Source organism: Solea senegalensis, linkage group LG8 (genome assembly GCF_019176455.1).
Source record: "Solea senegalensis isolate Sse05_10M linkage group LG8, IFAPA_SoseM_1, whole genome shotgun sequence".
In the NCBI taxonomy this organism is placed as follows: domain Eukaryota; kingdom Metazoa; phylum Chordata; class Actinopteri; order Pleuronectiformes; family Soleidae; genus Solea; species Solea senegalensis.
The window spans coordinates 13,280,810-13,292,645 of NC_058028.1; the positions used below are offsets into that span (position 1 = coordinate 13,280,810).

The 11,836-nt window shown below is 40.8% G+C and overlaps 1 protein-coding gene across 2 annotated transcripts; it reads left to right on the forward strand.

The window, feature by feature from the left end:
- Positions 1-1,058: 1,058 nt before the first annotated feature.
- On the forward strand, positions 1,059-11,581 carry foxn1 (forkhead box N1). 2 transcript variants are annotated; one of them, XM_044032673.1, is made up of 9 exons: positions 1,059-1,187; positions 5,889-6,012; positions 6,355-6,633; positions 6,858-6,953; positions 7,232-7,362; positions 7,459-7,555; positions 9,555-9,762; positions 10,129-10,578; positions 10,904-11,581. In XM_044032673.1, exons 2-9 carry the CDS (start codon positions 5,908-5,910, stop codon positions 11,200-11,202), a joined length of 1,665 nt encoding a protein of 554 aa, XP_043888608.1. In that variant the 5' UTR covers positions 1,059-1,187; positions 5,889-5,907; the 3' UTR covers positions 11,203-11,581. The 2 variants fall into 2 exon arrangements, with proteins under 2 accessions (XP_043888608.1, XP_043888607.1); XM_044032672.1 differs by lacking the exon at positions 1,059-1,187 and adding an exon at positions 3,526-3,768 and having other exon boundaries at positions 6,352-6,633.
- The last annotated feature ends 255 nt before the right edge of the window (positions 11,582-11,836 follow it).

Sequence of the window (11,836 nt, forward strand, 5' to 3'; positions counted from 1 at the left end):
GGAATCTCTTCCCACATCACACCCTCCTCAAGAACTCCGTCTTTGGCAGAAAAAGCCTTCGGCGATGGCCTCGCTCTGCAGAGGCCTTGCACTGTAACACAAGAGTTTATTCAATATGTAATTAATCCTCAGTCTCTCTGTCATTCTGCCTCGCCCTCTCTATGAGGACAGGGTTTGTTCAAGGTATTGCTACGAGCTAAGGGTGCTGATGTTTTTCTGGTTCATCGGGAGGATAGGATAGGAATCTACCTGTATTGACATACCTCTACTCCCTCTCCTTCTCCTTCTCCTTCTCTCTCCCTCTCTCACTTTCTCTTTACTGCTCTACCTCTCTCACACTTTCACCGTGAACTTTTCAGAGGAGAATACACGTTGAAATTGACCAAAAACAAACAAACCAAGAGATGTCACCACCACAGAGCGTCTTGAAGCACTTGTAGGAAGTGTCCGGTGGCTCTGAAGGGAGTTTCATTCATTCCAGCCTACAGACCACAACTCGATGGATGTCCATCAGTTGTGAAGTAAACGCTTGCATGCATGACCCGAATGCTCTGACGATCCTATTGTACATGCACATATGTTGGTTTGAATGTGCACCGGTAAAAGGAGCATCTAAATCCCATTTTCGATGCTCCTTTGCCATGGGCGATCTCAGAAAATCAGGGCACGGTGCCCACTCGCTCCCTGCCACCGGCTGTAATCAGCAGTGTATCTTATGTCACTCAAACAAGTAACCATTCAGTCAGGCAAAGAAAGAGTGATGGAAGGAGGAAGGGAGTGCTGCCAGCTGCCAATGACTGTACCGGCAGATCTTTAGCAACCTGTAGAAACAGGTTTTTCTTTCTGTATATCTTATTGCTGGGCTAGCCTGGACGAGTGCCACACACACACGCACACACACACACACGCAAATGCACACACACACACACACACACACACACAATTAGGATGATATTCTGAGCTGCCAAAATGTGAAACCAGCCCATCAAGCAGTTCCGTACATATTTAGACAGTCAATCTAATCGACATGCTTCAGTGTTAGGGTGAAGGCAGTTTGAGGTGCATGCGTCCGTGAGGAGAAGTGACTCTGGATGAGGACACAGATTGTTGTTTAGGTTTGAATGAGAAAGACTCGGCTGAAACTACACAATCCAACCAAACAGAGAGGAGGCAGAGTTAAAGGTTAGGTGAGTCCAACAACTTATTATAAACTTGACCACATGATTCATACTCTTTTTTTCTTTTTTTGTACTGTACATCATCTGACAGACACGCTGCTGCAGTGCTCAACTGTATGTCAGTGAAAGGGTTGGCACTGCTGGAAATTGTTGGTTAACCTCTATGGGCATGTCAACGTTGTCATGTCACTGTTAGTGTGTAACTGTGATGATTATACTTCAGGTGAACAGACTTGTTCTTGTCCTGGTGTCGCCTCTCTTTCATGGTAATTGACATAAAAGATAATGAGCGCAGTTAAACTGTGTGTTTAACCAACGCTGCACTGTTGCCACTGATGAGATCGGCTCTGCACTTTTATAACAGAAAATGTAATATTTGACGTTAAATTCACGCCAGACAAAGCTCATGTAGCATTAGATGACTTTATGTATGTTATTTTTAAACATTTGAAAGACGAGGCACTTTAAAATGTGACTTACATCTGAAGTTCATTAGCTTAAAGTAAACTTGTAACAGTATGTAGAGCTCATATGACATGATTTAAATTCACGTTCAAGCAGAAAATATTGCACGCATGCACGGCATAGTCTTTTAATAATCTAACAATGTTTCCTTAGTAACCTCAGTTCAATTTAAGCTCATCTTTTCATTTCAAAACATCCAAAAGTCATGGTTCTGATATGGTTTTAAAAAAACCATTAACCCTAACCCTAACTTGAAAAAAAACACTGCATTTACTCTACAGAGCATGTATACTGTATTAATGTGAACACATGCCTTTGTCTTTCCTCTCTTTTTTAGTGTTTTTTTTTGATCATTGCAACCTTTTCTTACTATTACTCAGTAACTTCTGGAAATAAGATGTAGAGCAATTACTTTTCAGTCAATTCTACGTGTCAACAAACATCACGGAATGACACTCCCTCCTCTTTACATACGAACACTGCTTTTTCAGTGTTATTTCGTTTTCTTACTCAATCACATTTTACAGAAGACTTGTGTCAGAAATACTACACGTGAGACAAAAAAACCCTCAAACCAAATACAATTCAATTTAAAGACACCTGCACCTCGGGACACTGTGGAACTACCTCGACCTCAGTTGCTGCATTTACGTGCATCATTTGAACCATAAGACTGTCCGATGCATCTTCATAAAGAGACAGTAAAGGAGATGCACCCTCAATAATTCCTTTAGATGTCATCGTATCCTCACGAGTGGATATATACACATAAATCATGTTGCCTGTGTCACACCAATGTCTAATACAAACCTGGTGAAGACCCAGAAGTCTTACGTTATTATATTGACATCTGAGTGATAGATAAAAAGAGTGATAAGCAGTATGCCATACATACACTTATTCTTTGCAGGACCATATAAGATAAGATTAGATAGGATTGTCCTTTATTAGTCCTGCAGGGGGTGGAAATTTACAGAATACACTCCATATATATATATACATATATGTATATATATACATGTATAAATAGTAGAAAAAATATGAACCCAGAGAAGTAATTTACTTGAGTATGTTATGGATGTTTACTACTCACACAACCTCACAACAACCTTAGTTGTTAGCAAATGAAAGTCTGAATACAGGTACAGACAATGTACCTGTATATAACCAAGGTTATAAAAAGCTTAGCATTTTTCATTAGTTTTATTTTTTTTTATTTAGTTTTGATGTTTTGTTTTGAACACAAGTTAGCTTTAATTCGTTATGACCTTTTTTGCATCTTGCAAAAAAGGTCATAACAAGTGTTGTGTCACAGAAACCCAACAAAAGATGCCATTTTAAAAATGTGTGAGGACACATGACCAACCATCTGTGAATCAAAACAGTCTACAGTTCAAAATGTGCTTAACACAGTTAGTGTGAAATGTAACGATCCAATAGCCAACAGACTAAAGACACACATGAACATAACAACATAAATACTAATAATAATAAAGAACCCTCATGAGACACATCTACTAACCACATAATGAATGTTATGTTTAACTCGCATAACTTGCCTTTTGTTTTGTTTTTTAATATGAATGAATGAAAAGGCTGTCTCAAATAAAACCTTTCAAAATTGCTGGCAGAGAAAAAAATAAATGCACTTCATATGAATCCAAAAGGATTATGGATAAAATAAATTTACAAAGAACAAATTTAGATGATTTTGTAAACACACAATTCGGTGTCAGTTTCAGTTAACAAAAATGTTAGTTTTCATTAATTATAGTAACCTTGCATCAAACAGAAAGACTTTACAGATATGAAAGATGGGAGGTGTCACCATGTGCTCGGCTTCGACCAATCACGTTCAAACCTAAGATAAACACCTGCCTGTCATCAATTGGTGACACTAATAAACCCCAGATAAAGTTCAGCTGTTGAATTTTCTCCTGCATTGCAAAAGCCAGAGTTCACAGAGAGGCATCAACAATGAATGTGGTCCAAAGATACGGATCAGGACTGGGGTGCAAAGAGATTCAGGATGTTAATTCAGAATTGATAAAGAAAAAAAAGAAAGGAAAAAAAAAAAAAAGAGGCCTGCGGGGAACAATAAAGTATCTACAGGAATTTCTGGCAGGTAAAGTTGCTCCTACATGTGACAACAATCTCCCATATTCTTAATGTGTCTTAGTAGAAAGGCAAGACCTAAGAGGCAGGACAGGAAGCCTGTTCTTATAGACAAGCAAATCCAAACCTGGGGACACTGAGATCACAGTGAAGTATAGCTTCATAATTTAAACCATGAACTGTTAGTTTCAACTTGAAGTTACATCATGGCATACATTAAGCTTCACCTTAATACAATTTAAACCCCAACCAGCCCAAGTCAACAAATGACAATACCATAGACTTTCAAATGTTTATAGGACACATTCACCTTTTTTTTTCACTGTGGACTCTGACCGTGAGGTAAATTCTCCAATAACCGCACAGTATAATAATTCCTAACCTTGTGCACTTAATCTGGACTTAAAACCTTTTCACCTGAATCATTTTCTCAGAGTAACTGATGCTTAGCTCTAGATCTTACCTTTAACGGTTACATATTACAAAAAATCTGTTGACCCTGTGCAGTCAAGGTTCAACACACACACGCACACACACCCACACACACACACATGCACACACACATGCACAGTTTCTACTTTTCTTTCTGTAAGTGCATGTACCTGTAAGTAAGTGCATCCGTTCTGGCTGCTGTCAGTGTGTCTGTCAAGCAGATGAGAGGATTTGTTGCCACAGTGTTGAAAGGCACATTGAACCCCTCACATATGCACGCACTATAGGTCGCTCACACTGTCTGTGCCTCAGCGTTATCAGGCTTTATATGACCCAGCAGCCACGGTTTGTTGACAGTTTTAATGAGCGTGGTTCATGTCGGGGTTGAGGTTACCTTCACTGAAACCTGTGCCACGTGTCTCTCATCTCTGCTGGGATCAGATAACACGTCCACATTCAAACCTCTGTCCCATATGCTGTGTATGTTCATGTTGGGAGTCACTATACTGAAAACGAAATCCTGTTTCCCACGCCTGAATTCACACTGTCAGAGATTTAGTGATTGAAGACTAATGACTTGGTAGATATCATCTGAAAAATCTGTTGCTCCCTGTTGTGTGGCAACAGCCACATGTAGATCAAACAAGACGAAAGATTAAAGAGCAACCTTTTTTTTTTATCAGTTGTATTCTCTCTTATCTGATTTGGACACAATATAAAATAATAATAGGGAGACATTTTGGGAAACATGTGCACAACCTCTGGTGTTTATTGCTCGCAAATTTGTGTGAGACACATTCTCAACAGCAGGAGACTATATATATTTTTTTTTTTTTCAGGAATAATAGTATTGTAATGTAGTACAAATATTTTGTTTTTCGAGCAAATATAACTTTTACTCCACTACATTTCCTCGAACTATCTTCGTTACTTGTTCTGATACTGTAGTACAGTAAATGTTATATACTTTAAGACCTTTACTTAATTAATATTATAAAAAAGTGACTTCAACTTCATTTTCTGGTAAGGCACTTGTACTTTTACTCAATTATCTCTTTTAAGCACTTTAGACCAGGCCTGGCAGCGTTTGGAGGGTTTTGTGTGGATAAAGACATTTCTTGAAACAAAACGATCTTATAGGGGAAGTTCTGTTTGCGTTTGGATCAGACCTAAGTCTCCATATCAAGTCAGGAATGAATAATTAATGCATAATGCCATTCAAAAGTTAAGACAATTTCTTAATTAGTCAGCATTACATGTTTTGGGAAGAGGGGGGAGAATCCAAAAGAAGGCAGTAAACCAACATTATGGATGTTAGATGCGTTACACCACTACCAACCAACCAAGTCAACCTGTGAAAACCTGAACTGAACACGAACCATAGCTACGATTTTAGTGCACCGGTATTTTTTAACTCAAATACGCACAAGAGTTAGTGAGGTTAGGGTTAGGGCTACGAGTTAAAGACACTGTAAAGGTCACAGTCAGACCCATGGATCACACCGAAGTACAATGATTTGACCATTAAGCGAACTGCCTCATCGAAGCTACTTGATGATCACACCCAAGGTGCGACCCATAATTATGTTGCGTTGGAGGACAGTCTCAACCAAGTATGTGTTTAAATGATAGGTGGAATTTATCACCTGGTGTGGATGTTGTCAAATGTTGATCTATCCCCCCCCCGTGTCTTCACAGGAGCTGATTCAGGTGCAGGATGTCAGACTCCTCGACAGGCAGCAAGTCTCAAACATCCTCCCTTCAGGCCAAACTACACACCTGTGAACCCTGTGGGTCCTGCCAGCAGATGGCAGAATCCCCGGTACGGAGCTGGCTTTCCTGTGCTTTTAACCCTCAAGACTCTTTTGTAAAGCATTGCAGATGAAAACAAAAAAAAAAAACAGCTCTGATTTTTACTCTGAGTCAAGCTGCTGCTTGTGCTCCACCATGTACAGACGTAGGTTTCTTTGTGAGGTAAATGAACTACATTTGAGGCACGTGGAATAATCAAGAGTGTGGTTCTGTCATTTGCTTGTAAATGGACTAGTTCTTTCCTTACAGTTGGCAGTAGCTTTTCTGGTGTACCTATGAATGATCACTTGTAACCATTGCAGTAATGATCCAACCACAAACTGAGGTCAGGTGTGTCTGCTTCTCCCAGCAGGACACCTTCAGCCTGAGGACTGCAGCTGTGAACAGGAGACACAGCGCAGATGATGCCGTCAGTTCCAGGTCCGGATCAGCACCGGGACGAGGCAACGTTGACCCAGAGCGTTTCCACCCGTACCACCGACAGTTCAGAGATGGAGCTGCAGATTGCCTACAGCAGTGCTCCTCCTCCTCCTTCAGCTGTATGCAGGAAGGCTTCAGTCCAGACCCAACCTTACAAAGCTCCAGCAGTGAGGCAGCACACTCCTGGGACCAATACAACGGCAGCATACAGGTTTATAACGTAACACTACACTCATTTCATCCCTCCTTACTGTTTCTATCAGCAATATCCGTCGTCAGCTTTTTTGAGTTATGCTGCTCACAAACACAACAGATGAGGAGAAATGTGTTTAAGATGTACTACTCTTTGTTCGTCCCTTGTTATGACTCTTATATAAACGCACAAATGCACATAATTTTACTGACCCATTCCTTTAATATTCCTTATCAATGCAGACTTCATACCCAGAGCCACCGGCTGTGCTGGTGGAGCCAACCTGCTTCCTATCTCAAAGCTATCCATCGTACAGCTCATCAAGCTCTCTAAATCAGGTGAGTGAGTATAAGGCTGTGCTGCAGAAGATGATGTGTGTGATAGATAATAGAAACTTAAAGCTGCTGTCAGCGATATCATCTGCTGGATAACTTCTCTTGCTGTCTGCTTTTCTCTTCCTCCTCCTTACGTCACCTCATGAAGACACTTGGTGAGGTTTGGTTAGGTTAATACCAGACATAGTGATGTTTTGACAGTTAATCGAATAGCTCGGACGACTTGGACTCCACTAAATTGTTAATGTTAATTGTTATTTATGTCTGTGTTTTCTCTCCAGGTCTCGTCCAGACTCTACTCTAATAACGACCAATCCAAAACCCCAAAGTACACTCTCTCAAACCTCTCCACGCACTCTCACCAGGACACCACCACAGAACCTCTCTTCCCAAAACCCATTTACTCATACAGGTAACAGAGCATCACATCACATCACAGTATTTTTTTGTAGTCACTGACTCACTGGTGCCATGGACGTACATGCTATTTTATCATTCATCACTGCAGTATCTTGATCTTCATGGCTCTGAAGAGCAGTAAAACAGGAAGTCTGCCTGTCAGTGAGATCTACAGCTTCATGACTGAGCACTTCCCATATTTTAAGGTACCACAATGCACACACACACACACACACACACACACACATGTTTAGCTGATTAACCTGTCGTCTTCTTGCACAAGCCTGATAACGATAACCTTTGAATGCTTAAATGGATGTAAACATGTTTCGCAGCTCTCTTTTGTTGTCTGCTTTGTTGCTGGTTCATGTGTGCAGATCCATTTTGTTGTTGTTGTACGTTAGTATGAAAAGCTGACACTTCAAAACATGAAATGCATGCTCTGGCTGGTTTGTCCATTCAGGCTGCTGTAGAAACATGGCGGCTATAAGACTATATTTAATTTCTGCTAATAAACTCTCCTAAATGTTATACATTGGACCTAGTTTGCAACATTTCAGATGAGCAGCTAATCCAAGCTCTTAAACCGTCTCAAAAAACAAAAAAAACGTTAACTTGTTAATTCGAGTTGCGACTGTATACATTAGTCCTACTTGTGAACTAAAACACAACAAAATTATTTCTTGTCCTTCCTCCTGATCACATGGTAGCTTCAAATATGCCAAAGAGTTTTTTTTAAACTAACCAACGTAAACATCCATCATTCATCCATGCCTCCCTTCCCCTCTCCTGGGAGACCCCCATAAACCTGTGTTTCTCGGGATCTTACAAGGCTGGTTTTCTGCTAACAGAGAGTAGTGGATGTGGAGACGGCCCCCAATCCCCCTCCAACAAACCATTTAACCATCGCAATGATTCCACAGCTGTTAAATCAGGGTACGAAACCTGCATAGTTCCGCTTTAAGTAAAACATGCAACTTGCTGGAACTTATGTTCAGGGGAAAAAAAAATAGTCATCATTCTCTCTTGTGTTAGTCAGTAATGTAGTCAAGACCATAAGAAAACTCAAGTATACTTTGAATTTACGTATCAAAATGATTTTGAAACTCTGACTCACCAACCGACTGTGTGTTTAAGTGTAAGCGTGGAGTTCAGATGTCAAGGAAAAACTTTTGAAATCTGTCAATCTCCTCCCTCGGGGCAATATTAAAATATGTGTTCATCGTACAGTCTTGCGATGATTTATATCTGCGTGCCATAGCAAGTGTCTGACGAACTTAAACGAACTCAGAAGATACTCAACAATATTAGGGAAGTCATTTCGACGTATCTCAAAAAATCACAGCTTTTGCAAAAACGCACTTGCTTTTCCTTCAGTATCATCACCGTCCCAACTGTGTCGTGTTTGTGTTTCTTTTTATCGCCCTGCAGCCTGTTCAGTGTTATAGGCAGCTGTTTGGAAAGCAGCCATCTATACAGTGCCTTCTTGAATATAAATGGTAGCAAGTCTTTGAGCTCCTTCCAGAAGTGACTCTGAACTTATTTGATTTGTAGATATCTTGAATACTTTGTGACGACAGAGGGTTAAAATTGAGGTGCGACCGTGCAGGTGCATTCTTCATTAATCCTAAATCACATTTTGTGTTTCAGTGTCACGTCTCAACATAATTAAGTGATTAGATCTCTGCTCATATGGTTATTTAGCTGCGGTTTGTAATTCAGATTTAAGTTTCTGACTGATTCCGATAACAAACATATACAAACGGACACAAAATGCCCGCCCAGCCTGAAGGTGTAAAACACTGCTATCTGCGGTGTCATTAATCATTACAGGTTTACTATACTATAGTAAGAGTAATTAATATCAGGAATCTCAGATGTTCTTTGAGATAAACTTTTACTTACAGCCACACACGCATGCACGCACCACAGAGAGGGCAGGCCTCATATTATTAAAAATACCAAAATCCTACTGTGTTAATGAGTCGTCATCAATGTGTTCAGTGTAAAATATCACGTTCATGGTCCGTTAAATCATTTATATTTGATGTTATAATTTAATTTAGTCAGTTCACACAAATACGTTTACTTTCGTACAAAAATTGGACTGCGTTTCCTCTTGTTCACTGAATTCTCTTCACGTGGCGTCACAAAGCTTGATCGCCTCCCTCTTCCTCCCCTTTCTCTCTCACGCTCTGTGTTCAGACAGCCCCGGACGGGTGGAAGAACTCCGTGCGGCACAACCTCTCCCTGAACAAGTGCTTCGAGAAGGTGGAGAACAAAAATGGGAACTCATCTCGAAAAGGCTGCCTGTGGGCGCTCAACCCAGCCAAGGTGGGGAAGATGCAGGAGGAGCTGCACAAGTGGCGCCGGAAAGACCCCAGCATGGTGCGCAGGAGCATGGCGAGGCCAGGTGGGCTCCTTCAACAAATGGATACTGGAAAAATGAATTAGTGTGACAGATTCACAGAATTAAGAACATAAATCAGACTTGGACTTCTTCATTTACTTCCATTCATTTGGACAGCTTAAACAAAGAATCATCCCCTAACTTTAACCATAACGAGTTAATACCAAACCCTAACCTTAATCTCACCTCCTTTTAGCCTAAAACTTCCTCAGAACAGATTTTAAGCAACTTTACACAAGGTCAGTGTTGACACCGTATCATTAAATCACACTTCGTAAAATCTGAACTAGCTCGTCAAAGATGAAATTACAACCTGTGCAGATGTAATAATATTTGATGCAGAATGAAACCCCTTTTTTTTTGCTACAGAAGACCTTGAGACTCTTGTGGGAGAGAGACCAGACAAGCTCAGGTCTTACACCGGCTCATCCCTCTTATCCAGAGTGACCTCATGTTACGGCACCTCCTTGTCGCCCTGCAGCCCAGCGCCGCTTCGAGCGTCCTGCCAAACCGTTCACCATTCAGATGTCACCCATATGCTGCCTCAGACACCCTGCTACCTCCCCCCCACCATAGCTCACCCCAGCAACTCATTTTCCCTGTGCTCACCCTGTGGACATCTGCTGGCACCCGGTGTCCCATCGGCTCCAGGAGGCCTAAACTCGTCCACCGCTGGGAAGATGCCACAAGTTTATACCTCTGCTCTGCAGACTAAGTGCAGAGTTGGGATCAGGAGCATGCAGGACCTGCTGTTAGAGGGAGATGCCATTTATGACATTGACACGTTCAACCCCAGTCTGACTGACCTGCAGCTGCAAGGTACGATAGTGGTGGAGAGAAAGAAACAGCCACAGGAGACTTACTGATATTATTACTAATGTGACTTAGCAAGGTGATTTGGATGTTGTTTGGATAAAAAATGCAAGAGATATTGGTAAAAAAAATTCTACCGATAGATTACTCTATTGCTAACTTAAATTCTCACCTTGAGCAAGTTGTTTGAAATTGTCTTTAAAGTGTTATTTTTAATTCATCCACTGTTTTTTTCAATTTGAATGTTTTTACATGATTTCATCATTATTCTGTTCACTGCTGACTATCAATACTCTCCAGAACACACCTGAAGTCTGCCTTCTGGTTTCAGGTAACATATGGGAGGAGTTGAGGGAGGACAGCCTCGTGTCTGACCCTCAACTGTCCAGCCCCTCTGCCCTGCAGGACCCTCACATGCTGACCGGCTGCCTGCCGCCAGTCAGTCATACGTCAGAGGACACCACTGTCGGCCCATGTAAAGAACAGGATGACGACGACAAAGACGCGTGCTGGGGACAAAGTGTAGAGCAGCACGGCTGTTTGAACGGACTGCATCCTGTCGTGTACTCAGGGATGGACAACTTGCCCGGGTATCTGACCTCCTGTAGCACATCCATCTCCTTAATCTAAAGATGTGATGGTTGACAAACACTCCTCCATGTGAAATTATTGAAATACAGCAACAAGCAGCTTGTACCAAAGTATTAGCTACAGGTGGTTGTTTAAGCCCAGTGATCCTGTGTTTACCACTAACTCTGTGTGTGATAACATCCACAGTCATCAAGTGAGAAAAAAAAAAAAAAATACACCACTCTTTTTATATCTTTTGTCAATTTCTATACATATTTATTTATCTGCTAAAAACTAAAAATGTGTTGACTAATATCAATAATAATCCTCTGTGGTTAAAGTTAATAAAACATTCAGTGTTGTCTTTTGTAAAATCACCTTTTTAAAAAATGTTTTAAACATCTGATCATTTGTGGATGTACGTATATATTTCCAAGTTTTTCATATAAGAGCGTAAACAACACAAACGGGCACAATATTAGAGAATATTCTCTGTTATGTGCCTTACTATACACAAACTGCAACACAAAACATTCTCTTAAACACAACACTGAATGTGTTCAATATGATGTCACATTTTGATGTATTTAAACATTGCAGCTATTGGCTGTGCTATTGGCTGTGCTGTGATATAATAATGATGCTGTAGGTGGCGTGGTTGTGGCATCAGTGTAGTAACACTGTTGTCACAGAA